Below are 26497 nucleotides of genomic sequence, written 5' to 3'. Positions count from 1 at the left end.
TCGCTGTTCTTCCCAGGGGCCTGGGGTTTCTCTAGAACCCGACTTGGGGACCTGCCTGGCGCTGGGGTCCTGCTCAGAGGTGGGACCCTGGTGACCTGTCCCAGCCCTGGGGAGTGTTCGCTTGATGGGGCCGGCATCGTTCCTCCATTCGCGCGCTCCTGACCTCTAAGTCAGGCACCACTCCAAGTCTGGGCTGGGGAGACTTGACCCTCACTCAGGCAGGAGAGTCTGGACTCAGAGATCGGGGAGGATGGGAAGGAATGGATAACTGTGAACTGATTCTGGAAAGACCAAATTGAACCAGGTTTGGTTGTTGAATTAAGTGACAGACAAACTAGTCTATGCAGTTAGAAGTCAGCATAGACGAGAGCAGCGTTTCCCAAACTCAGGGTTGTGGACACCTGGGGCTGAAAAGTCCTCCATTTGGGGACCAACCTGTGCAGGACAGAGTTTTGAGCAGCGTCCCTGGCCCCTGCCCACTCGATGCCAGCAGCGCCCTCTCAGTTGTGACAATCAAAAGCGTCTGCATGGGGCTTCCCTGGTGGCGCAGTGGTTGAGAGTCCGCCTGCCGGTGCAGGGGACACAGGTTCATGCCCCGGTCTGGGAAGATCCCACATGCCACGGAGCGGCTGGGCCCGTGAGCCACAACTGCTGAGCCTGCGCGTCCGGAGCCTGTGCTCCGCGACGGGAGAGGCCACAGCAGTGAGAGGCCCGCGTACCGCAAAAAAAAAAAAAAGCGTCTGCATTCCTTGCCAGACGTGCCCCGGGGTCCACACTGCCCCAGCTGAGAGCCCCTGGACTAGAGGTTACCCCTAGGCATTCCTGGTACTGTTCTCTTTCAGATCCGGGGCTGGGTGCATGGCATGGTCACCTCGTGAAAAGTCACCAGCTGTCCCCTTATGATTAGAGCTTCTCTGTATGTACGTTATAGCCGGGAAAAGGTTCATTAACAAAGGAATCACAGGAAAGTAGGATGAAGGACGTGTCGTAACGTTTCAGGGTCTTCGTCAACAGCGAGCTCTGAGGATGCCCACGGTGTGTAGGGTCTCAAAGAGCCCCCAAGGGAATCAATCTGAGGTGCTTTGGAAACAGAAAGATCTATGCCCAGGGGGGGTTGAGTCCCGTGCCCTCAGGCTGGTCGAGCATCGTGAAGGGGTCTCCTGTCCTGACCCCATGCTTTCAGGACTTTTCTGTGCTCTGAGTGCCCCTGCTCACAGCAGGTCTCAGTGATCACACAGGGTGGGTGCAGGTTGCATGGTGAGAAGGACAGCTGACTGAGCGTGCGTGAGCTGTTTTCAGTGAACAGAAGATAAGCATTTCTTCGTTATTGTTATTATAGTTCAAAACAAGTCTGGAAACAACCTAGAGGTACAATAATGGGGGATGATTGGTGCATTCTGGTGTCTCCACATATCGGAAAATTAGGCAGGAATTAGCATCTGTGCTTGAAGAAAGGCTTAACGTTACATAATATGAAGTGGGAAAGCAGGACTGAAATTTACCTACAGGGTGATCTCAATGCAACAAGATGCGGACATAGGAAAAAGACGAACATCAGAGAATAAACGGAGAGATATTTCACGTTCGTGGACAAGAAGCCTCTATATTGTCAAGATGTCAGTTTCCCGACTTGATCTATAGATTCATAGCGAGCCAGTTAAAATCTCAGCCTGTTCTTTCGTGGACGTCGATAAAAGACTTAGAGGGACACACCAAAGTCGGCAGATACTGCCGCTGCACCCTGACATTACGAGTGATTTAATTTTTTTACTTGTGCTTTTCTGATTTTTCTGCCATGAGCATATGCTGCTTTTAACATTAGAAAAGAGCAATGAAGTTATATATTTTTTAAAAGAAATAAATGCAGAAAGAAAGAAAGTAAGCAGAGAGGGGCCGGGCAGAAGAGTTTAGCAGCAGAGCCTTTTGGAGTTGGCTGGACGGGACCCAGGAGTGTCACTGGGGCCAGCTGTCATACGTCTCCTTCCCGGTGTCTGGGCACCCCGCCCCCAGCCTGCCCCATCCAAGGGCTTTGCTGGAGAGATAGTCCCACAGTGAAATTCAACTCAGACTGGCCTGGGGTCTGGGCCTCTCTGCATTTTACATCTGCGGAGATGGAACACCTGGGAAGCATCCATTTTCTATGGTCTGGATGGGCCGAGAGGGGATTATTTCTCCAGCTGGGGTCCTTTCTCTTAAAAGCCTTTTGAAATAGATGATGGAACAGATACTGTCGAAAAGCCCAACTGCAATTCCTCACGGTCAAGTCCCCTGTTCACAGAGCCTGCAGCGGAAAGGCCCCAAGGAGGCCCAAGGACTGTGAGGGCATTGCTCCTTGGACTCTGCTCTGGCTTTAAGGCCTTTCTCCGGTGCCACCTCCTCCAGGAAGCCCCCTCTGGTTTCCTGGGCCCACAGTGCTCACCCCTTTGCCTGGTATCCTAGTGTGCTTGACCTGCCCTGTCTTGGGTCACTGAGCTTTTTCTCCTTGTGGAGGAAACTAGGGAAGGGGATGAGGCTGACCCCAGTGACCCCTGACAGGGGAGTGAGGAAGTGAGTGGGGGACGGAGGGTGCATCATGAATCATGGCTGCAGGCTCCTGGGGCTCAATCCCAGTGCAGCCCCCTGGGAGACTGTGGAGCACACCTCGAGTGGTCCCACCCAGGCATGAGGAAGCTGGCATCACCTGCAGGCGGCCATCCCTCACTGGCTGCGGGCCACTCCTGGGCATAGCCTCCCAGGCATGTCCGTCCTGCCTGGGCACCTGCTGGCACATTCGCAGGCTGGTCCTTTGGCCTGAAATGGCAGACAGAGGCAGCCTTTGGCTGGAGTGACGGGACCGTCAGCAGGTGGGCTGGCCTAGGGGTGGGGATGGGGCATCACCGCGCCTCCTCCCGTGTCCTGGGGCGACCACGGGACCCCAGAGGCTGTGCCCCCCATGCTAGCCCAGAGCGACATTTGATGCAAGGCAGGCTGAGGACCCAGGTAGGCCACCTGCCACTTCCCCGAGCCCCTCTCTCCTTGGGCCCAGAGCAGGTATCCGGAGGTTTGAAGAAGAAAGCACAGCTGGGGGAGTCCGTGCCAGTGACCCATCCCGGGGAGGCGACCGGCTTTCATTCATCCAACAGATATTTAGCAGCAGCCCCAGATCTGCCAGGGCCTGAACCTGAGGCTGTCACAGGGGCTGGTAGCAGCTCCAAGACTCTGAGTCAAAGCAGGACCCTTGGTGCCTGTGAAACAGGCTCGGGCCCGGGAGGGGTGCTGGCCCTGCAGGCAGTGTGCGCGGAGCTCGCGGCTTGACTTTGGAATCCCATTCCAGCTCCACCTGCTTTGTGCTGTGTGGCCTGGGCACACCCTTAACCTCTCTGATCACGTCTCTCATCTGCAAAAGTGGGAAACAAACTCAGTTACAGGGTCATCAGAGGATTCCATGCCACCCAGACATCAAGTGCTCAGAGCACAGCCTTCCACCTGGTGAGTGGCTGCACAGCATCACAATGGTAACGGGCCGTGAGATGGGGCTCTCCCCACCCAGAATTTGTTTCTGAGAGCAAAGCGGGCTAATGCCCACCCTTTCTAAAGAAGGAGGCAGAACCTCTCTGAAAAGGTGACTAGGGGGTGACTAAGGGGTGCTGGGCGTACCGACCTGAGCCGTCACTCGCTTCTGGTGATCGTGATTGGGAGGGACCTGAGGGAGGATGTTTGGGGCGAGCTGCCCAGGAGCCGTGCGTCTCCATCCCCAGGTGAGAGGAGAGGCACTTGCAGGCCCCAAGCCGGGTGCAGGGCTTGGAGAGAACCACTTGCCGGCAGAAAGATGTCTCTCCGAGCCGCACAGAGCTGGGCGCGGCCGTGGAAAATCCGAGGGTACCAGGCGAGCAGGGAGACGGCGGGAGCAGCAGCCCTTGCAGAGCGGAGGGGTTGAAGCCACGTTCCAGAGTGGCCTGCCCGGGAGTCCTCCTGTCAGGGCAAGTGGCCCCAGGGAGAGCAGCGGGGTGGGGTGGCCTGTGGGAAGCAGGAGCCAGGGAAGTGACCACAGTTTTCCCGAGGGCAGCCCTGCGAGGCTCTCGTTAGCCGTGGAATAAGTGGCCCAGCCAGGAGTGCACATACTTTTGCACAGACGTGTATTTTTCTGGTATGGACTTCTGGGTTGGAGCGATGAGCATTTAACCCTCTAATAGACACATGGGCCAAACTGCCTTGCAGGAAGGTCTCCTGCCCGCAGTGGGTGTGTGGCCTGTCTCCGCACCTGGCCCCGGATGGACCTAAGCGCCTCCAAGCTCTGCTGGTGATGGTAGGATGGCATCTCGTGGTGGCTGTCACTTTCCGTCCCCCATTCTTGGTGACACTGGCCCCTTCCCCCGTGCTTGCTGACATTCTTTTGTCCTCTGTGTGATGTGCCTGGCCCTGTCCTTGTGCAAGCAGGCAGGGGACACGTCCCCTCTCTGGGGCTGTGCTGGCACTCACAGGGGCTCTGGTGGCGGAGACCTTGTCCCCAGGAGCAGGGAGCCAGGGCCGCAGCCTGCGGGACTGATGCTGAGGATGAGACAGACCAGCCCAGTACCTGGGTGGTTGGCTTCCCAGAGGGTCAGAAGCCCGCAGGCAGGAGGGTGGAAGGTAACTCAGGCGCCTGGAGTCTACGGTAATTATTTAAGAACAGCACTAGGAGAACTGAGGCAGAAAAACTGTCCCAGGTTTAGAAAGACTTCATTTTCTAGACTCCAAAAGTCTGAGCCCAGATGCCTCATTTCACAGATGGGGAAACTGAGGCTTTGGGGGGGGCTGGGGTCATCCGGCTGACTCCCCAGGGTGGCTGGGAAGAGGCACACTTGGATCCCGTGTAAATGCAGGAGGTAGGTGCAGAGGGAGGGCCAGGTGCTGGTACCTGTTTAACCATTGGCTCTGTGGGTAAAACAAAGACATAGCCCTGCTTTGTGGGCTCTGCCACTCGTCACGTGTAAGTTCTCCCACAGTGGCTGATTTTGAGCCACCAACATGATGCTGGTGAGCACTGGAGGTGGGAGGGGCACACAGTCCAGTCTGGTGGGGACAACCCAGGAAGGCTTTCCCTGCCGCAGCCTCCCGGGCCCAGCTGTTTCTGCTTCAAGGGGGATCAGAGAAGCAGCTGGGCAGGCGGCATCTTAATCCACAGGTGGGCTCCTCTGGGGCCAGAGCATTTGTCCCCCCAAACGAGGGGCTCTGCCTGCGTCAGGCATCCCTCTCTGTATGTGGGCAGCTCCCCCAATGGGCAGAGTTTGTCTCGGACACTTCTGGGTCTGCCCACTGCACTGTGTGACCGAGACCAGCCGTGACCACCCTTGGAGTTTCACAGAAAAACTTGCTGGGCCCGCTTTCCTCAGAGGAGCCTCGTGGTTGCCTTCTCCACCTGCCTGTGTCCGTTCTTCCAAAACCACAAGGACAGGTATTATTATCCCCATTTTACAGGTGAGGAAACTGAGGCCCACTCAGCCAGTTCCGGGCCCCACATTAGTTCCACTGAACTAATGGCACAGATGACATAACAGCTGACCCTGCTGGGCAGTGCTCCTGTGGGAACCGCCACCTACAGCTGTGCCCTGAGTGTGCGTCCTCTGGCATCTCTGAGCTGTAGTTTCTTCCGGAAAGACGGGATGAGACGCTGCGCCCTAAATACTTAGCACGGGGCTGGGTGCATGTGCACTAACACCATGGAACGAGTGTGTGGAAGCCACCATGCATGTGCTTGAGTCAGGGAATGCCTCGTGGCGAGCCTGCCTGCTGGGAGGCTACTCTGCAAACCAGGGCAGGGGACTTGCTGCTCCTTGGGGAGACCCGGGAGGGGAAGGGGGAGCGTGCAGAGAGCAGGTGGAGCGGGGTCAGAGTGGAAGGCGGTCCTTCAGTGAGGACTGGGGTTCCAGGGGAAGCAACCCTATAGTAGTTTGCAGGCATTTTTAAGTTGTTTGCTGTTAGGCTGTGATGTACCTTCCCTCCCTTGTTCCCCACGAAATCTTCAGTAGTCAATATTTCTCTCATATAGTTTGCAAGAGGATTCTTCTTGAGAAATACTGAAGAAGATGGTGATCACAATAGTGCTGCTGCTGCTGCTGATGATGGTGATGGTGATGATGATGGTGATGATGGTGATGGTGATGATGGTGATGATGGTGATGGTGATGATGGTGATGATGGTGATGATGGTGATGGTGATGATGGTGATGATGGTGATGATGATGGTGATGATGGTGATGATGGTGATGATGGTGATGGGATGATGATGGTGATGATGGTGATGATGGTGATGATGATGGTGATGGTGATGGTGATGATGGTGATGGTGATGATGATGATGGTGATGATGATGGTGATGGTGATGATGGTGATGATGGTGATGATGATGGTGATGATGATGATGGTGATGATGGTGATGATGATGGTGATGGTGATGATGGTGATGATGGTGATGATGGTGATGATGGTGATGATGATGGTGATGGTGATGGTGATGATGGTGATGGTGATGATGGTGATGATGGTGATGGGATGATGATGGTGATGATGGTGATGATGATGGTGATGGTGATGATGGTGATGATGGTGATGATGATGGTGATGGTGATGATGGTGATGATGGTGATGATGATGGTGATGGTGATGATGGTGATGATGGTGATGATGGTGATGATGATGGTGATGGTGATGGTGATGATGGTGATGGTGATGATGGTGATGATGGTGATGGGATGATGATGGTGATGATGGTGGTGATGATGGTGATGGTGATGATGGTGATGATGGTGATGATGATGGTGATGATGATGATGGTGATGATGGTGATGATGATGGTGATGGTGATGATGGTGATGATGGTGATGATGGTGATGATGGTGATGATGATGCTTATGATGGTGATGATGATGATGGTGATGATGGTGATGATGGCGATTGTGATGATGGCTCCTAATACTTGGGGACACCTACCAAGCCTCAGGCACAGTTTTTTTTTTTTAGTTGTGGCACATGGGCTCAGTAGTTGTGAGGCTACTCAGTAGTTGTGAGGCTCACAGGTCCAGAGCACAGGCTCAGCGGCCATGGCTCACGGGCCCAGCTGCTCCACGGCATGTGGGATCCTCCCGGACCAGGGCACGAACCCATGTCCCCTGCATCAGCAGGCGGACTCCCAACCACTGCACCACGAGGAAAGCCCTCAGGCACAGTTTTAATTTTGTTTTACCTGATTTATCCCGTTTATTCCTAATGAACCGTCTCTAAGTGCACACCATTATCGTGCCCAGCATGATTTGCATGTCCCCATTGCTCCAGGTGAAAGAGCTGCTCCTGCAGGCGTAAGAGTCCAAGGGCACCAAGGAAGGGGGTGCCTGGATATTCTGAGCCTCACAACCACCCCTGTGAGGAGGGATTGCTGTTCTGCCTCCTAGGTGCAGAAACCGAGGCCCAGAGAGGGAGAGCCTGTGCCTAAGGTCACAGAGCTGGGGACTCAGAGGCAAGATGAAAATTCATGTGGGCTTGACTCAGAGCTTTCACTAAGCATCTAGGCCAAGTGATAGAAAGGCAAAGAAGAAGCAGCCCTGCCTCAAGGAGCTCACAGTCTCATGGAGGAGACAGGCAGGTAAACTGACCACAGGGGAGGAACAAGAAGGGGTCGGGAAGGCTTCCTGGAGGAGGTGGCCTTTGGCCCTGGAGAGAAGGGGAGGCATGCTCAGATGGTGGCTTGGGGAGGCCAGCAGGCAGGGTCTTGTATTTGCTCTGCTCACATTCTCAGCCGGGGCTCCATCCTGAGCCCCCAAACCTGCCACTGGGCACTCAGAATGCCAGCCTCAGCAGCCATCTCTCCCAGACCTACTCTTAGACCCATTTCAGCTCTAAACGCAAACACATTGTCAAGATAGTGGCCAACTTGGATCCTGTCCACGAGCAGCCCACTCTGCGACACCAAAATAGAAAATGGCTCTCTCTGTGGAGGTCACGGCCTGCTGGCCAAGGCTTCGCCTTCAGCGGGCAGATCCAGACAGCTCGCCCTTGGCTGACCCGGGCACATCGATGCTTCCTGCCCAAATACAGTATAAAAATGCTCTGCAGAAGCATGTGGCAGTTAACCTCATAAAAAGGCACTTCTTCCTGGGGCAGACCTCCGTGTCAGGCATGTGGGAACAGGCAGACCTCGGGGAGACAGTGGGTCCTACTTGCTAAAGGAGTGTGCTCGATGTAGTTTATCATTATCATGGCCTCCCTGAGTTAGAAAGCCACCGGATGTGGGAACTGGGAGTTTTGGACAATCTCAGGAACACAGAAATCGTAATAGCCCCTGATTTTTCATTGCATTCTCACTACGGGCTGGTGCTGTGCTAATACTTCACCTGAATTCTCTCTCAAGCCACATAACGACCCCACAAGTTGGATACATTGCTATCCCATTTCATAAATGAGAAAATGGAGGCTCAGACAGGAGCCTCTGAGCCCTCCCCCTTCTCCCCCAGCAGGATCACGCCCCAGGTGCCTCTGAAGTCACCAGCTTCTTGGTTTCCTTTCCCTCCCTGTCCCAACTCCCCACTCCCTGCAGTGCTTCCGGGGGTCACCTACGCCTGAATCCGTGGCTCAGGGTCAACATCTGGGGGACCTGGCCTCAGACACCTCGCGTGTAAATGCTTCGACCTTGGTGTGTCTCCAACCCTCACCTCCTGCCAACTCTCCTTTTCAGAGAATTCTGGGATATGGTGTTTTTCCTGCACACCTGCCCCTCAGCGACAATGACTTCTGTTATCCGACAAGTCTGTCGTTACTATTTAGAAGAAGCAGGTGGGGATAGAAGATAAAGGTAGAGACGATGGCTGGGAAGAGTAGAGGGTTTGCAAAGAAGTCCTGGGGCCTTGAAGAGGCTGAAAACACGCCGGTGAGCCTGGACTTGGAGCCATGGAAGGGAGCCAGGTGTAGGAGGAGGAACCGATGCAGGAAGCAGCACAGCCCAGCAGGGATGCCGCACCCCTGGGTGACCGTGGGAAGGATTAACCCTCAGCATGTCAGGCAGTGGAGTTGCTCAGTGTCTCAGGAATGCAGGTGGGCCTGAAGACAGGAGTGAGGATGCTGGGTCAGGAGGTCGGGAGGAGTGAACACAGAGAGGGATGCTTCTTGCTCTCTGTGGGACCAGCAGAGCAGGTCTGGACTGGAGGGAAAGCAGGCGCCCAGGACTCCCTGCCCCTCAGTACACTGCTTTGCAGACTCCCTGCCTCTCAGTACACTGTGATCTGGGTCATGACAGATCATCTAACAGATTGGTGGCCTTCATAGTTTTATTTCAGTGAACGTAAGCTTATACAGAGGGCCTTGTTGGCCCCTGGCTGGTGCGGCCCTGGGTCCCTGAGCTCTTCACATGCACAGTCTTTTGTCAGGAGATTTGCTCAAAGCTCAGCCCTGGCTGATGGAGAGGGGGGCCTGGGTGGCAGACAGGAGGGCGGGATGACACGCTGTCCACGTGTGTGAGCAGGTTGCAGGTGGCGGGGAAACAGCTGCGCCTAAGCTTGACCCCCAGAGACTCAGACATATCCATCCCAGCCCAAAGGCATGCCAGCTTTGGGGCAGGAGCCCTGGGAAAGCTGTGAGCCAAGGGGAGTTGAGAACAGAGCTGGGTCTGTTTGGAAGTGGTTCATCTTCTGAACAAGGAGTTGGGGCACAGCATGTCTGGGTGTCCACTCTGGGCTGGACACTGAGACACGTCTGTGCATCAATGAAATAGAAAACAATTGTACAATGGAAAGGGTCGACAAAGTCAAAGCTTCTTTAAAGAGTAATAAAATGTATTACCCCCTGATAAGACTAATCAGGATAAAAAGAGGGAAAGCACAAATGGTGATGTCAAGAATGAAAATGGGACATAATGGGAGAAACAGAGGCCATTAAAGAAATAAAAAGAGGAAATTATGAACAATTTGGTCAATACTTGCAAAATTTAGATGAGGTAAACACATTCCCAGAGAAACACAACTTGCCTAAGCTGACATAAGAAGAAATGGAAAACTCGAATTGTCCCTATTACACTAAAGAGCTTGAATCCATAGTTCAGACTTTCCCAAGAAGATTCTTGGAGAAAACTCCAAGAATAGATGTCATGACCAGAAAATTCTTTCACCATTTAAGAGAGAAATAATGTCAATCTTATACAAATTTTTGTAGAGAACAGAAAAAGATTAAACACTGCCCAAGTCACTTTATGAGGTCAGAATAATCGTGATAGAAAACTCCGAAGTGAACACCCGGAAAAAGGAAAATTATAGACCAACTACTAATGAACACAGAAAACTCAAACAAAATCCAGCAAAATATTAAAAAAGGATATTACACCAAAATAAGATTTTGTCCAGTAGTGCAAGGTTGGTATAGCATTTTAAAATCAAGGTATTTCAGTACAGTAACAGAGCAAAGGAGGAAATCATTTAATCATTTTAGTAGAAGCAGAAAAGGCTTTTGTTAAAATTCAATATTCATAGTTTTTATTATTATTGCAAACTAGCAATAAAAGGAAACTTCCTTAAGCTGATAAAGATTAGTATAAAAAACTTATAGGAAACATTATTTTTAATGGTGAAGTGTGGAAATCTCTTCTTTTGAGATCAGAAACAAGATTAAGATGTCCATTATCAGTTTTTCTACATAACATTGAACTAGCGGTTTTAGCCAGTGCAACAAGGCAAGAAAAACAAGTAAAATGTATTAAGATTGAAAAGGAAGAAACAAAACTCATTATTTATAGATGATGTTATTGAGTACGTAGAAAAATGCTCTCTCTATATATATTGTTAGAATTGACAAGGTTGCTGGATATAAGAGCAGTATACAAAATTATTGAAAAATAAGAAAAAAACCATAAAAACAAGGCTATATATCAGCAATAGTCAGAAAATTTTTGAAGGATACTATTTACAACATCAAATGTAAGCTATCTACACAGAAAACTGTATGACATTTTTGGAGAAATTAATGGAAATTGAAATAAATGGAGGAATAGCCATGTTCATGTAGAAGAAGCCTGGATGTTATAAACGTCACCTCTCTCAAAGCTGATCCGTAGATCCAGTGCCATACTGATGAAATTCACAAGAGGTGGAACTTGACAAACTTATTCTAGAATATGTGCAGAAAAGCAAAGAGTCAAGGTCAGCTAAGCACCCTTGAAGGAAAAGAACAATGTGGATGCTTGTACTGTACTCGCTAATAAAATATATCCTAAAACTAAAGTGATTTTGACTGGAGGGTGTTGGGACAAGGATAGAGGGGAAGAGCCATAGGACAGAAGAGTCCAAAAACAGACCAGGCATATATGGGGGCTTGGGCTCTGAGAAAGGGAGAAATAATTGCATTTTATGGGACAATGATATCTCCACATGTCCAGATGGAAAAGGATGGGACTTGATCTCTCCTTTGCACCACACATAAAAGTCAGTTCCAGCTGGATTATGGATCTAAGTGTAAAATGTAAAATAAGAAAGCTTCAGGAAGCCATCAGGAAGGTAGGGATCCTGAGGTAGGAAGATACTTTCTAAGCCAGATATAAAAAAACATTGGCTAGGAAGGAAAAGATGGGTAAATTGGGCTATTGAAACAAACCTCATCAAAGGATACCGTTTGGAGAGTGGCAAGGCAAGCTACAGAGACAGAGGAGGCATTTTCAGCACACAAATCCTGAAAAGAGCTCATTTCTACAGTGTATAAAAGAACCACCAAGCGATAAGAAACGGGCTGTTCTAGAGAGTAAGGGGCAAGACGTGAAACGTCCTGCACCAGAGAGCACATCTAAATGACCGGCAAGTGTTTGCAAAGCTGCCCAGGCTCCCAGGGCTCACAGATTTGCAAACTGAAATCCAGAGCGACTGCTCCGTGGCCACAGAATGGCTCACATTCGAGGCTGTGGCTGCGTCAGGCGCTGGCGAGGGTGCGGAGCACTGAGAAGTCTCGTCCACGCGGGGGGCGGGGGGGTGCACGTTAGTAAAACCACTTTTTTTCGTTTTTGTTTTTGTTTTTGCGGTACGCGGCCCTCTCACCGTTGTGGCCTCTCCCGTTGCGGAGCACAGGCTCCGGACGCGCAGGCTCAGCGGCCATGGCTCACGCGCCCAGCCGCTCCGCGGCACGTGGGATCTTCCCGGACCGGGGCACGAACCCGCGTCCCCTACATCGGCAGGCGGACTCCCAACCACTGCGCCCCCAGGGAAGCCCAGTAAAACACTTTGAAAAGCTTATATTTCTACCCAAATGGGATATGGGATATACATATACAAATGGGATATACATGCACCCAATGACCCAGCCATCTCGCTCCTAGAAAGGCACCCAGCAGAAATGCTTGCCCAGTCGCTGGAGACATACACACATGCTCACGGCTGCTTGGAGATGGGGCACAGCCCCGAGCTGGAAACAGCCCAGGTGTCTGTCACCAGGAGACAGGTACTCGTGGACCGGATGCTCTCCAGTGACGATGAGCATCAGTGACTAAAGCCACACATCACTGTGGATGAGACAAGCAGCATATTTGGTAAAACACACGAATGAGGACACATCGTGGGATCCCTTTTTTTTTTTTTAAGAAGATGTTGAGGGTAGGAGTTTATTTATTTTTGCTGTGTTGGGTCTTCGTTTCTGTGCGAGGGCTTTCTCTAGCTTCGGCGAGCGGGGGTCACTCTTCATCGCGGTGCGCGGGCTTCTCACTATCGCGGCCTCTTCCGTTGTGGAGCACAGGCTCCAGATGCGCAGGCTCAGCGGCCATGGCTCACGGGCCTAGTTGCTCCGCGGCATGTGGGATCCTCCCGGACTGGGGCTCGAACCTGTGTCCCCTGCATTAGCAGGCAGATTCTCAACCACTGCGCCACCAAGGAAGCCCCGGGATCCCATTTGTAATAGTGAAAGATGCACGTGAAACTCAACTTGTGTTTAGCAATGCAGGCGTAGGTGATAAAACTTTAAAGCAAAGGGAGGAAATGATGACCCTAAAGTGAGGAAAGGAGGCGGCGTCGTGGGAGGGACTGCAGGTGCTGTGGGGGCTGTCAGGCTGCTGCTCTTGACGGGTGGTGGTGGTGGTGCGCGTTTGTTTTCAGACGATACACTCCACCGTAGGCGAGGGCCCTTTTCTCTATGTGTCACACTTCACAGGAAAAATGACTCTGAAAAAATAAAAACGTTTCAAGCACGTCCTCTCTCCATTTACCCACTGCGCCGTTTTTAGAAAACATTTACTTGAGGAAACATTTCAACCAAAACGAAAAAGACATTGATAGAAGAAGACGACATGGAATTCAAGAAAAGTGGGTATCCTGACATGTGGAATGAAAAGAGATGTGCACAAGGACACAGCACACCGACAGAGGTGCGATAGGAGCGGGGCGATCGCGTGCGTGTGTGCACGCACATGTCTGTGTGTATATTCACGTGTGTGCCCTGTGCACACTCGTGTGCTGTGTGTGTGCACACATGCCTGCGTGTGTGTATTTACATGTGGCCGTGTGCATAGTCACGTGTGCAGTGTGCGCGCATGTGCTGTCACATCTTGTTCTGTTTACCTGGGTTTGGAGGGGCCGGGGCTGTGAGTCTGGGAGTGTCTGCAGAGGTGGATCAGGGCCAGACTCTGCCCTCGCCTCTGGACCTGAGAAGACAGAGGGCAGCCGTTTGTGGGACAGCATGTGGCTTGTGACCACCGTGTGTAGAGATGACGGACGTCAGAGAGGACTTGGGCAGCCGGAGGGAGGAGGGCCCCTCTCAGTGGGTGAGGGGTGAGGGGTGAGGTGAGCGGCTCACCACCTCTGAGGAGCCCTGGAGGGGTGGCCCCAGAGTGCGGGGGTCTCCTTTGAAGTGAGGCGAGGGAACAGGATGGAGGCCAAATTGAGGAGGACGGTCCATTTCCCCGGGAGGCTCTCCTGGCCGGAGGTGTCCCCAAGAGCCTGGAGCGGGTCCCGGGTAGAGATTGGTGACTCCGGGTGTGTAAAGGGACAGCACGTGGTCGGCTCCATCAGAGTGGACACCTGCGGGTGTAGGGAGGCTTGTTTCCGGGGCTCAGAGAAATCCGTGGCAATGAGGAAATTGGGGCCATTCTCTGCCCCCCCCCATCGCCCTTCCCCTCCCCTCCCCAAGTCCCCACGCCCCTGGGTATCTGGCCTTCCCTGATATGGAACCTGGGGACCTGGCTTGCAATGACGTGGCAGGCACGGGCCCCCGACTGTTAGAGCTCAAAGGACCTCGGTTTCACGAGCCCCACCTGAGTGGAGTGTTTTCCCTGAGCACCTGCTCTGCTGCGGACCCCGGGCTGGCTCTGGGGACGTGGCTGGGACTTCAGAGAAATTCACAAACTCCTGGAGCTGGGCTTCTGGGAAAGGAAGCGGTCAGTACACAACTGAACAGTGGGACAGACTGGATGCGGGAAGCAGGGGCTTCCCTGGGGGCCTGGTGTGGCCAGGCTTCCTGGAGAGAGAGGATGAATGGGCTTTAGAGAGGGTTCAGGTTCCTGCTGTCACGAATCACCATAAATGCAGCGACTTCAAACCATGGAACTTACTGTCACAGTTCTCCGGGTCAGTGTCACTGCTGAATTCCAGGTGTGGGCAGGGCTAGTTCCTCTGGGGGCTCCGGGGAGAACCCATTTCCCCATCTTTTCCAGCGTCCAGAGGCTCCCACAGTCTTCAGCCCCTTCATGTCACCCCAACCTCGCATCCATTGTCTGCCCCTCCTGCCTCACTCTATAAGGACGCTGTGGTCATGTGAATCCCCGCCGGAGAATCCAGGGTGACCTCCCATCTCAGGATCGGCACCTGATCACAGCTGCAGGGTCCCTCTGGCCACGCGAGGTGACATGACGGGTCCCGGGGGGTATGACGTGGACACCTGTGGGACCATTTTTCAGCCTACCATGGAGGGGATGGTCAGTAGAAAGAAGCAGGCACAAGGCAGCCTGGGAGAGCGTCCAGGGAGAGCGAGCGGCTCGCACAGAGGCAGGACGGGGGAAAGTGAACGGAGGGAGATGAGAGCAGAGCCAGATCCCGAAAGGCCTGATAAACATGCAGGAACAGCGGGGCAGCCATGGGGGCTGCGGGGAGGCGGGGAGGCGGGGTCCACACCTGTGGTGGAGGGCAGGGGGTGACTGGAGGCGGGACCCACCCTACGGAGACACAGAGCTGGGCAGTGTTGGCAGGTGGGCCCCAGCCGGGTCGCCCCCAGGCACGGCTCAAGGCGGGGGTATCAGTGCCCGGTCCTCTGCTGTTTCCCTCGCACCTGTGACCCCTTCCAGAATTTCCGTCCTTGGCACTGTGTTCTGGACCCACTAATCCCGGAGGGGCCCACGGAGGAACTCTGGGAGGAAGATGTCATGACCTGCAGGTCTGTTGCTCACAGAGCTCCTACCCCGGAACGCTGGCTCTGGGAGCTCCTGGCCCGGTCCCACGTGCTCGGGCACATGGATGTCTGTCCTGCTGCAGCTGTGGCCACAGCTGTCTGCTCCGGCCCAGCCCTGTCCCCTGCAGGCCAGCCCCCAGCTCACGTGTGACCCCAGGTCCTTTGCCTCTCTGGGCCTGAGTTTCAGCCTCTGTGCGATGGGTTGTTTGGTAAGCTGTGATGCCCCTTCCGGTCCCATCCTTCTAGAACTCCAGGTGTTTAGAGAGGGACCCCGAGGCTGGAAGTGGGGGTCGCCCTCCCCACGGGGCTCTGACCTTCTCAGCATCTTGTTTACAGCTCCTGGGACGCAGAGCAGGGGGTGGGCTGTGAGCTCAGCCACCAGGGGTTGCGTCAGGAGCCTGGGGCTTGCACACGGCTTGGGCGGCAGCTGGCGGGCTCTGAGAAAGCTGTACTTCTCCAGGGGCAGCTGGAGCAGCCGCGGAGAGGCCAGCTGTGCCCAGCGGGGGCGGTCAGGGCTGAGCGGCTGGCGGAGGGCAGAGGCCTTGACTGCCACAGAGCCCACCGCCGCAGGGCCAGCTGGGGTGGGCGAGCAGGCAGTGCCCAGCGTCAGGCGACGTGTCCCTCCTCCCGGAGGTGGCATCCACAGGCCTCCCTGCATGCAGGAGCGTGGAGTCAAGGGCCCTGACAGAGGTCAGCCAGGGAGGGGCTGAGCCGAGCCCACGGCCCAGGCCCAGCTGACGCCTGCGCTGCGAGCCCCAGCTCCTGCCTCCCGCTTCACACGTGGACAAGCTGAGGTCACGGAGGGAGGGGAGCCCTGTCACCCAGGGAGCCGGTGGCGGGGAGCAAGCGGATGTGAAGTGACATTTTGGGCACTTTGGGGCCAGACCGTGCGTCAGGAGCCTCCCGTGTGACAGTTGTTTTCGGCGGTGCCACGCCGCTTGCAGGATCTCAGTTCCCGGGTCAGGGACTGAACCAGGCCACCTAAGGGAACGCGCCGAGTCTGCCCTACGTGACGTTTAACCCAGCGCTTCCTGCAGCAAAGCCGCTCTAGGGACAGATGGGTCTCACCCCGCCCTCTCTGGGCAGCGGGGCTGCGTCCCACGTCTGCCCCCTTCCTCCCTCCCCTCCAAACCCGAGGGTCTCTGGGTGGCGGTGGAGAAGGAGGGTTGCTGATGAATTGGTCACCGTTGCTGCCTGCAGACGCCACGCCCGGGGAGCCCAGTCCACCCCAGCTCCACACCTCAGGGGAAGACGGCTCCATGAAATGCCCAGAGGGGGCCGGCGACCCGTCTGGGGCACTGCAAGCGTGTTATCCGACTGGATCTACTGGGCAAGTGCTGGGCACGCCCGACGTCTGTCTCTCAAAGTCTCAGGCAGGAGGGGCTGTCGGTTTCCCCCACGTTGCCCCACCTCTGAGGTCACCTGCAGCTGCGAGGGGCAGTTCTGGGCTCGCTGTCAGCGTTACCTCCAGGGCCTGCGTCCCTCCGCCTTTGGCCTGGGGGCTCCCCTTGGGCATAGCCCCCTGGAACGAGGGAGGGTGGGGTCTGTGGACGACCACCCCGCTTTCCATTTTGCACAGCTCTTCGGAGGGTCTCGGCCGGGTCCGCCCCGTCGCCCGAGCCCACCAGCTCAACACCGCAGGCCTCCGTCGGCTTCTCTCCCTTCCCCACCCCCGCTGCTGTGCTAAGGGCTGGATTGCGTCCCCCAGATTCATACGCTGAAGCCCTACCCGCAGCGTGATGGGAGGTAGAGTTGGGGCCTTGGGGCTGAGCAGGGCTCGGTGAGGGTGAGGACTCCATGGTGGGATTGCCGGCCCTGTGGGCAGCCCCCCGCCCCGTGTGTGCGCAGAGAGCAGCAGCCTCGCCAGCTGGGAAGCCGCTCCCGCCAGGAACCGAATGGATCCCCTTGATCTCGGACCCTAGGTCCCTCTCGGATGCCTGGCCCTGGTCAAGTCTGAGGCTCTACTCTCAGCGCCCTGCTTCCAGCTCACCCTCTGCCCAAGTCCAGGCCCACGCACCAGCTGGCCACACTCAGCATCTCCAGTGGCCGGCCATGTCCTGGACTGCCGCTTCCACAGCCTTCCTCCTTACTCTCAGGGGGGACCAAGTGGCCGCTGGGCACGTGCTCAGGACGGCTGAAGACGGAGAGCAAGGACCACGCTGCGCGGGCCGTTGCAAGTGTGCAAAGCAGGGGGCCTGCCCGGTGGGAGCGAGAGCAGAGACCCCAGAGGGTGGACAGACTTCGGACGTTCGGGCTGTTCTCGGCTGAGGGGTGGGGTGGCACGGGGCCTGCTCTGTGGGGACGCTGTGGCCCACCCACTCTGGATGGGAGGGGAGGGACGGGGGCTGGCTGGGAGGCAGGCAGTCCCGCGGCGTGGGCTGAACCAGGCTCTGGGGCCGTGCTCTGACGTTTTCGGAGGATGCTGGCACTGGGATGGGCTGTAACTGTGGAGTCCAGCTCAGGGTGGACGGGAGGGGGCGGGCGGACCGGCGGGCAGTGGGGACCACGGCTTGGTAGGGGTTGGGAGGTGCCTTGCAGGGCTGCTTCTATGCCTGGCCCCCTCCTTCCCCAGCAGGGCCTGGGTACGGCCCAGGGGTGGGGACTGAGAAGGGTGCTTAGTTCACATCATCTGAGCCCTGGGATTGCAAAACTGGGATGGTGAACCAGATCCCAGAGCCCTCATTAAAAAGCCGCCTGTGACAGTTTCTGGTTCTCTTCTGAGTGTGGGTGCTGAGTGATTCTTGGTCCGATTTCCCTTCCCCCAGCCAGCCAGCTGGCCACACTCAGCATCTCCAGCGCCCGGCGTGCCTGTCTCCACGCACCTCCCGTGAGCCCTTCTAGGTACTGAGCGTGATTCCGGCTGCCGCCATGGCCGTCTGAGACCACCTCCTGAAATTCGCCCCGTGGCGGGTCATTTAAGTCTGGACCTACTGAACCCCAGGCTCTCGGAGCTCGGAAAAGCTTGCAGTCTGCAGTCTGAGGTCACTCCCCCGCCCCACCCCCGAGGCAGAAGGTGGCGGCGGTCACACAGAGGCCGGCTGGCGGCAGACCCTGCCGCGCTGTAAGGTTTGGAACCAAGGGAACTTGATCCTTCCGGGCCAGTGGTCCAGAACACAGGGCTGGGCCCCTCCCTCTCAGCCCTGATGGGCGCCCCTCACCCTCACAACCCCACTTGTGACCCTGGGAGCTGGGCCTGGGCAAGTTCACAGCTCCCGCCATCCCTGGGCAGCCCCTGCGGTGTCCCTGGGCAGCGAGCTTTGTCTCTCCTGTTCTGCCTCATTCCCTGTTGCTGGGTGGTCTCTGCAGTGAGGATGACACAGCACAGATGCAGGGAAGCCTTTATCACACGGCCTGGCCGGGCACACACTGCACACTCAGCGGACTCGCCGCTGCCAGCCAGGCGCCTCTCCAAGGGCTCTGCCCGACTGCCAGGAGTTCGGAGGTCTCAGGACCCTGCTGCCTGGGGGGAGAGGCCACGACACGGGGAAGGGAGGGGTCTTGCCGGGGACCGGGGGGCTGGGAGCAAGTGGGGAGCCAGGGCTGAGTGGTGGGGCGGCTGGGGCGTGGCGATGCCTGGGTGCTCCAGGCGGTTAGGCCCGGGTCTCCGTGCCCACTGATGTGTCAGCTCTGGGTCAGGAGAAGCGGCACAGCGGCGGGTGGGCTGCCCCAGACGCCCCTGCTGGCACGGGACCATGTGCTTGTAAACTTTAATTCCCATACAGTAGAGAAACATACAGTACAAGCAACATGGGGGACCGGCTGCACCTGGAAACAGGCTCCCCGCGGAGAGGGGGGCACCTCGCCTGCTCCTGGGCGATGCCGTGAGTCCCGCTGCACAGAACAGCCCGGGGAGGTGTAGCCGGCTCAGCCCTCCCCTCCCCTCCCCCCCGCAGGTCCCAGCTTCCTCTGTCCTCCGCCCTCCACCCCAGGGGCCCCTCCCGGAGGACGGGCGGTCTTCCAGGGGGTCAGACACGCTCTGCTCCCTGCCAGCTTCTCTTGCGCCTGGGAAGGCGGACCTCATCGCCAAGCCCTGGGGCTTAGCTGGACGGCCAGGGGACATCCCGCGGTGCCAACTCCGGGCCAGAACCGCCACACCTGACTCCTCAAGGGGAGCAGATTGGCCGGGCAGACAGCCCTGGTCATTCAACATGGTGGGCGCTGTGCTATTGGGTGTGGGAGGCCAGGGAGGCGCACCTGGGAGAGAAGGAGGCTGGGGGGCTGAGACCTGAACAGGTGAGAGTCACTGAGGGGAGGGGTGGGGCAGCGGGCATTCCAGAGAGAGGTATCCTATCAACAGGTGCAAAGGCAGGAAGGCGGGAGAGAGGATGGGACTTCCTCCGGGCAAATAGAAGAGTTTTCTAGATCTGGGAACTTGGAAGGGCCCTCAGGAGCATTTGGTGGGCGGGGGGGACATTGGGCTGCCCCCAGGGGCACCGTGATGCTGGGGCCAGTCCTCCCAGAAGGCTGAGATGCGGACCCCTGGCCAAGCCCAGCCGTGGCTCTGGCCCTGGACGGCCGGGAGGAGGCCTCTGGCTCTGCTGAGGACCGACCTCGGTCCTTGGTCCTGACCCCAAGGGAGGCAGCGGCTCCGGGCGGAGCCCGTCTGCTGGCCCCTGTCCCGGCTGCAGGCTCCGGCGGCGATGGAGGGAGGGGGCCCCACCCTCACAGGACGACCTCGGGCACGATGCTGAAGAGCAGGTCGTCGTTCCCCCGCCGCACCTGCAGCAGCAGCGGCGACTCGGTCAGGACGGCTTCCTGCAGCTCGCTCGAGTCGGCCAGAGGGCGCCCGTTGACCTTGACGATGATGTCGCCATCCTGGATGCCCCCTCTGCCAACAGGAGAGACACGCGGTCACAGCACCGCCCCGAGAGGCCCGGGCCCGGGTCTGGGCACAGTGGGCGTTAACAGCAGCACATTAGGAAAATTCATTTCAACAGGGAAGGACACGGCCCTGACCGCAAGGCTCTCACAGCAGACGGAAAGCACTGTCCTGCAACGGACTAGCGCCTTCTCGGTCTACTTCTGTACATCAGAAGGGCTGGGGTCACGTTCTGGCTGCAGCCTCCCTCGCTGGGCTGCCTTGGGCCAGGTGCTCTGCCCCTTCGAGCCTCGGTTTCCACATCTACAGCCCTACGTGGGAACATGATTTGCAAATTACGAGGCCCAGGGGGTTGATTCTAACGTAAGATTTTCCCATCAGAGACAGAGCGAGCTGGGCTGGCCCCCCCTTTCTGCACCTGACTCGCTGCGACCTTCCCCTCCCCCCAGAGGGCGGGTGGGGTGGCACCGTGGTTAGATGCATGGGTGATAGCGCCCAGATCCACACACGTGGGCCGTGTGACCTCGGAGGAGCGACTTTGCCAAGCCTTAGCCTTCCCATCTGAGCAATGGGGCGAGAGCAGCAGCCTGCGTGTCCCAGGCTGCAGTGAGGATTGACTGAGATGATGCACGTGGAACGCACAGCTCACGTGCAGCCTTGGCCGGCGGCAGCCACCATCGCCACAGAGCTCCCGTCTGGCTCTGGGGTGCCCTGCGTGCGGCCGCTCTCGGTGACCGCTGTCTGCTGAATCGCGGGGTGCGGCAACTCGGAATAAAGAGCTTGAGCTGCGGTGGTTACTCTTTGGCTTTCATGGATTCACGGATCGGTATTGCAACAATTCTTACTGCAGGTCGGCTGCGGGCTGAGCACGTGTACTGTGTTCACGGTGGAAGGACACAAGGGGTCCGCGTCTTCCAGCCCAGCACACAAAACAGAAAGGAGGCGTCCTGTTGGGTTGCAGGGGCCACGGGGGCTGGGGGGCCCACCTGCCCGGCTCCAGTCCGCACTCTGCCCTCACCCTTTCCAGCAGCCCGAGATCTCAGCGTGGACCATCTCCAGCTCCCGGGGTTACAGTTAAAAGCGGGATCTGCTGCAGCCCGCCCACTGCACAGATGCAGCCCTGAGGCAGAGGAGGGGTAGGCCTTGCTCAGAGCTGCTCCAGGGCACAGATCAGCCGTGCAAGTGCGTCAGACCCCACCCACCGCACTGCCTGCCTCAGCCCACAGTGCTGCAACAATTGACCTTTCTCTAGTAGTTGGTGGTTTCCAAGAAAACAAGGCTTTATCTCATTTGATCTTGACAATGTCTCACGGGACAGGAAGAGTAGGTTGAATCATGCCCATTTTGTAGATGAGAACACTGGCCCAGAGAGACCCAGGCTGGCCCACGGGGCTGGTGAGAGCCAGGCTGACGCAGCTCAGGGTGACCTCTGCTACTCTGTCTCCCCAGACCCAAGGAAAGGACATTCTGGGCCAAGGAAGGGCATGGCCTTCACCTCTCCAGCCTGCCTCTGGCTTAGAGGACTGGCCGGAGTCCCACCTGCCACTCCACATTGCGTCATGCTGCCAGGAAGCTAAAGGTCGTGCGCATCAGTGAGGCCCAGCCCAGGCCCTGCACCCACCTGCCCAGTCTCCCTGCTTCCTCCAGTGAAGCCTACCTCTGAGAAGGTGAATTTGGGACAACCTCTTGCACGTAAATCCCACTGCTGACCGCCGGGAAGTCTGGGTTGCTGGCCTTCAGTTCCTCCACCAAACTGAAAAGGCAGTTCCACGGTTAAGGCACTCCTTCTGAGCCTCCAAACGGACTCTTCCTTCTCTCCACCACCCGGGCCAGACCAGGCGTCTCCTCTGGGCTCCCACCTTGCCCTGTCCTGCCACTGACCACTCTGGGTTGTCACCGATCCTTGCCTGTGTCCCCTACTCAACGTGGGCTCCTCAAGAGAAACCTTGGTGAAGGTGGATGGTCAGAAGTGTAAAGAGGGGAGGGTGATGGACAGACGGATGGGAGGATGGGGGGGAGGAAGGATGAGGAAGGAAGGAAAGGTAGAGGAGGATGAACAGACACTGGGTGAATGATGCTGTGGAGAGACAGACGACTGGACGGACGGTGTGACGGATGAGCGGGTGGGTGATAGGGAGACGGAAAGGACACCTTTAGAAGACAAATTGGCATATCGGTCTTGATTCCGAATTGCTTTCAGACCTATTCCCTAGGTGAACAGTTGCTGAAACAGGAAGAAGGTCATTTTAGGGACTGAGTGGGCAGGAGGGTGAGTCAGGTGAGCTTACCTCTTCCCAGAGCTCCCCAGTGCAGAGACCTCTTCCTTCTTCAAACCTTGGACCTGACGTTGCATTTTCCTCCCTTCAGCTTCCTTTCCTTCCTCTCTCTCCCTCCTCTTCCCCACCCCCTTCTCTATTTCACTCACTTAGTATTTCCAGGCACCCACTCTGCTGTAGACCGGGTCCTGGGAGGGGTGGGGGGAGCAGACAGATGAGCAGGACCCAGTCCCCGCTCCCAAGGAGCTCATGGTCAAGGTTGAGGATGGGCGATTCTGACACCACGGGACCAAGGCGATGCTGGCGAGGGAAGCACAGCTTTGCAAGAGAAGAGGAGGCACCTGGGGAGGTAGAATAGTGTCCCCCCCCGCCCCCAAAACTGATGCCCACCTAGGGCCTCAGAACGTGACGTTGTTTGGAAATAGGGTCTTTGCAGACATGGTTGGTTAAGAATCTCTAGATGAGATCAGCCTGACTTAGAGTGGGCCCTTAATCCAATGGCTGGTGTTTTAATAAGAGAAATAAGAGGGAGACTGGACACAGACACACAGGAAGAAGACGCCATGCGATGAGGATGGCAGAGCCTGCAGAGATGCAACTACAGTCCAAGAGACACCTGGAACCACCAGAAGCTGGGAGGTGCAAGGAAGATCCTCCCCTGGAGCGGCCGGGGGGAGTGCAGCCCTGCTGACACCTTGATTTGGGACTGTGGGCTTCCAGAACTGTGAGAGAATGAACTTCTATTGTTTTGAGCCTCCGAGTTTGTGGTAATTTGTTATGGAAGCCACAGGAAGCTCATCTGGGAGGCTTCCTGGAGGAGGGGCACCTGAATGGAGTCCTACGGAAGCCAAAGGAACCTATCAGGCAAAGGGGGAAAGGCATTCCAGGCAGAGGGACCGGCCTGAAAAAGGCTCAGAAGCCTGAGTGTGTCTGGCCTGCTGGAGCACCTGCGGGTGGCCGGGCATGTTGGGGCCAGGGTCTGGGAGGAAGCTCGAGGTGAGGGATGAGAACGGAGGGGTGGCGGGGGCAGCGTCCTTCGGCACTCACCTGGGTGTGATGGTCCGCATTCGTATGCCAATGAAGCGCTTCTTCCAGTCTAGAAACCGAGCACGTCGGGACTTGGTTAGAGCCTCCGTGGAAGTCTCTGTCCCCGCCAAGGAGCCGGGCAGGGGCAGAAGTCCCCCACCCGCTACACCAGTAGTAGAAGGCAGCGGGAGCCGCCTTGCTTGGACCAGCCCAGCCCCCTTGTGATCACCTAGAGTTTCCTCTCTCCACTTGGCTGTTCTTGAGGGGCTGGGAGACGTCCTGGCTCTAATCTTGTGGCTTCGTGCCCACCCTCACCCTCTCAGGCACCATCCAACCACCTCAGCTCTGACACCGGCTCTCCTGCTAAGCCCCACATCCAAACCCCAGCAGACAGTGGGGCTCTTCTCTCCAGCCTCCAGCCCACAGGTTCCCCAAAGTCACCTTCCTCTGGTCTGAACTAGTCACCTTCCCCAGCCTTCTCCATAAATAATATATTAATCGATAATACCCAGTGAGCTCTGACCATGCGGCAGGCCCTCTGGTTGGAGCACTGTACGCCTAATAGGCTAAGATGGTACCTCTATGCTCCCAGCTGCCCCAGCCTATGACTTAGACCCAGAAATAGAATTTACATATTTTAAACCATAAACAAGTTTCAGTACATTTTTAAAATGTCGTATCATAAAAATATGCTCTCTGGCCACAATGGAATTAAACTAGAAATCACTAATAGAAAGGTATCTACAAGATTCCCAATAACTTAGAAACCAAATATATATTTCTAAATAACCCATCTTTGTTATTTTTTTTTCTGTACGCGGGCCTCTCACTGTTGTGGCCTCTCCCGTTGCGGAGCACAGGCTCCGGACGCGCAAGCTCAGCGGCCATGGCTCACGGGCCCAGCCGCTCCGTGGCACGTGGGATCTTCCCAGACCGGGGCACGAACCCGTGTCCCCTGCATCGGCAGGCGGACTCTCAAACACTGCGCCACCAGGAAAGCCCCCTTGGCACTATTTTTAAAAATTAATTCAAAGCACATAATAGTCCTAAGTCTAAAACCTCACAAAGTAAAACTTTTGAAAGAAAATGTAAGAGAAAACCTTCCTGGACCTTTGGTTAGCAAAGATTTCTTTCATATAACACTAGACTCACAACCCATTTACAAAAATTGGTAAATCAGACTTCGTCAAAATTCACAAAACTTCTGCTCTTAAGAGAATGAAAAGACAAGCCAGCAGGAGAAAATATTTGCAGTTCATTTATCTGACAAAGGGATCCTGTCCAGAATATATAAAGAATTCTCAAAACTTAAGAACACGAACAACTCCAATTTTAAAAATGGGCATATTATGTAAACAGACATTTCAGCAAGGAAGATGGATGGATGTTCCAGATGGTGGAACCCTGGAACACGGGAGATGTTGGGAGATGTGGGAGTTGAGGTCAGAGCACATGGGAGCCCTGACCCCATCGATCTGCTGGGCTTTGGGTTTTACTCCCAGTGAGGTGGAGCCTGAGGAGGGTTTGCACAGAGACACGCCACGGTCTGCCTTAAATTCTGCAAGAACCTCCTCTGGCAGTGGGAAGAGTCTGTGGGGGGCAAGGGCATGGACAGAGGAGCAGAGAGGAGGTGAGTGTCCCTGGTGGCTGGCTTGGGGGGTGGAGCTGGAGATGGCAAGAGAGCAGTAGGGGACGGACTGATCCCCAAGATAGGGCCAGCGGGGCTGGCTGATGGACTGGATGCAGGTGGAAAATCTGGAAGGATGGAGCTGCCGTAACTGAGAAGGGGAATGGCGATGGGGACGCACAGCTTGTGTGTGTGGGGGTGACAAGCAGTTGTACATCTGAGACTAGGGTTTGGGGAGGGGGTCAGGCTGGAGATGTAAATTTGGGGGAGTCACTCTAGGTGGCACTTAAATCCACAAGACTGGATGAGGTCCTCAGAGGAAAGCGGTGGGGCCCGGCACTGAGGCCTCAGCCCTCCAACCTGCTCCCGGCATGAGTACCGGCCACTGGTCAGCTTCGCTCACAGCCCCAAGGTCACGCTTACCAAAGAGGAAGAAACCCGCGGCTTCGAGAAGCGTAGCCCAGGGTCACCTGAGGCCAGTGGCTGTCCTGTTAGATCTCCTGGGGCAGGAGATTCCTCATCCTCCACCGACCCCGGAGCAGCGGGCCACGCCCACTCGCGGGCTCTCCAGAAACAGAATCATAACTGCAACCCTTCGTCTTCCCGTCCTTATTGGAAAATCACCTAAGTGATGCGTGTCGCGTGCTGGAAACAAGGCTTGGAGGGAGGCTGGGTGCCCTGTTTCCTTCTAAACATGTCACGGAACCACGCTGACCCAAAGTGAGGCAAGTACATCAAAGACGGTAACAAAACAACAATGCGGGCGGGGAGGGGAAGTGATGGCCTGAAGGGGGCGGATGCTCTCCGGGGAAGGAGAAATGCACCCAAGGGTACATTTTCCATGGTCAACCGTAGGCCCCATGAACTGACTCTCACTTCAACAAACAAACAGACACGAGAGCGATGCTCACACCTGGGCTTCTCGGCATCAAGACTAATCTCTGATTTGCCCAAGGGCCCCCATCCCAGGAAATGCCCCTCACTCACCCCAGCGTCCAGCGGGTCCTATTGGCTCCAAGTTCAAAATAGATCCCGGACCCAACCAGCCCTCACCCCACAGCTGCCACCCCCCGAGCCTGGCCACCAGAAAGGCTGCTGTGGGCCCCTCACTGGTCTCCGGCATGGACTCTTGTCTCCCCAAAATGGACTCTGTAGATTACTGTTGTATGCTGCAACTTAACTGAGTTTTCTGACGGGATCTATTTGTTTTGGGGTGTTGCCTTCAGCATTTGCTATATAGAGTATCACGTCATCTACAGAGTGACAGTTTTCCTTTTTCCTCCGCCACTAGATTCCTCTTATTTCTTTCTTTTTTTTCTTTTTTTCATTTAATTATTATGGCTAGGACTTCCTAGACCATGGTGAACGACAGTGGCGAGTGTGGTCAGGGTTAGACTT

General features: G+C 56.0%; 1 protein-coding gene across 1 annotated transcript in view; it reads right to left on the bottom strand.

Annotated features, from left to right (window-relative positions):
• Positions 1-19286: 19286 nt before the first annotated feature.
• The window catches only part of HTRA3 (HtrA serine peptidase 3), a 29844-nt gene continuing 22633 nt past the window's right edge, over positions 19287-26497 (bottom strand). The window contains exons 7-9 of the mRNA XM_060011882.1: positions 23494-23542; positions 21828-21923; positions 19287-20179 (exon numbers count right to left, since the gene is read on the bottom strand). Of these exons, the coding sequence (XP_059867865.1) occupies positions 20014-20179; positions 21828-21923; positions 23494-23542 (311 nt within the window). The 3' untranslated portion in view covers positions 19287-20013. The remainder of the gene's footprint in view (positions 20180-21827; positions 21924-23493; positions 23543-26497) is intronic.

Source organism: Delphinus delphis, chromosome 5 (assembly GCF_949987515.2).
Source record: "Delphinus delphis chromosome 5, mDelDel1.2, whole genome shotgun sequence".
NCBI classification, from domain to species: Eukaryota; Metazoa; Chordata; class Mammalia; order Artiodactyla; family Delphinidae; genus Delphinus; species Delphinus delphis.
Note: the sequence above shows the minus strand (reverse complement) of the source record. Positions and strands in the feature narration are given on the sequence as shown.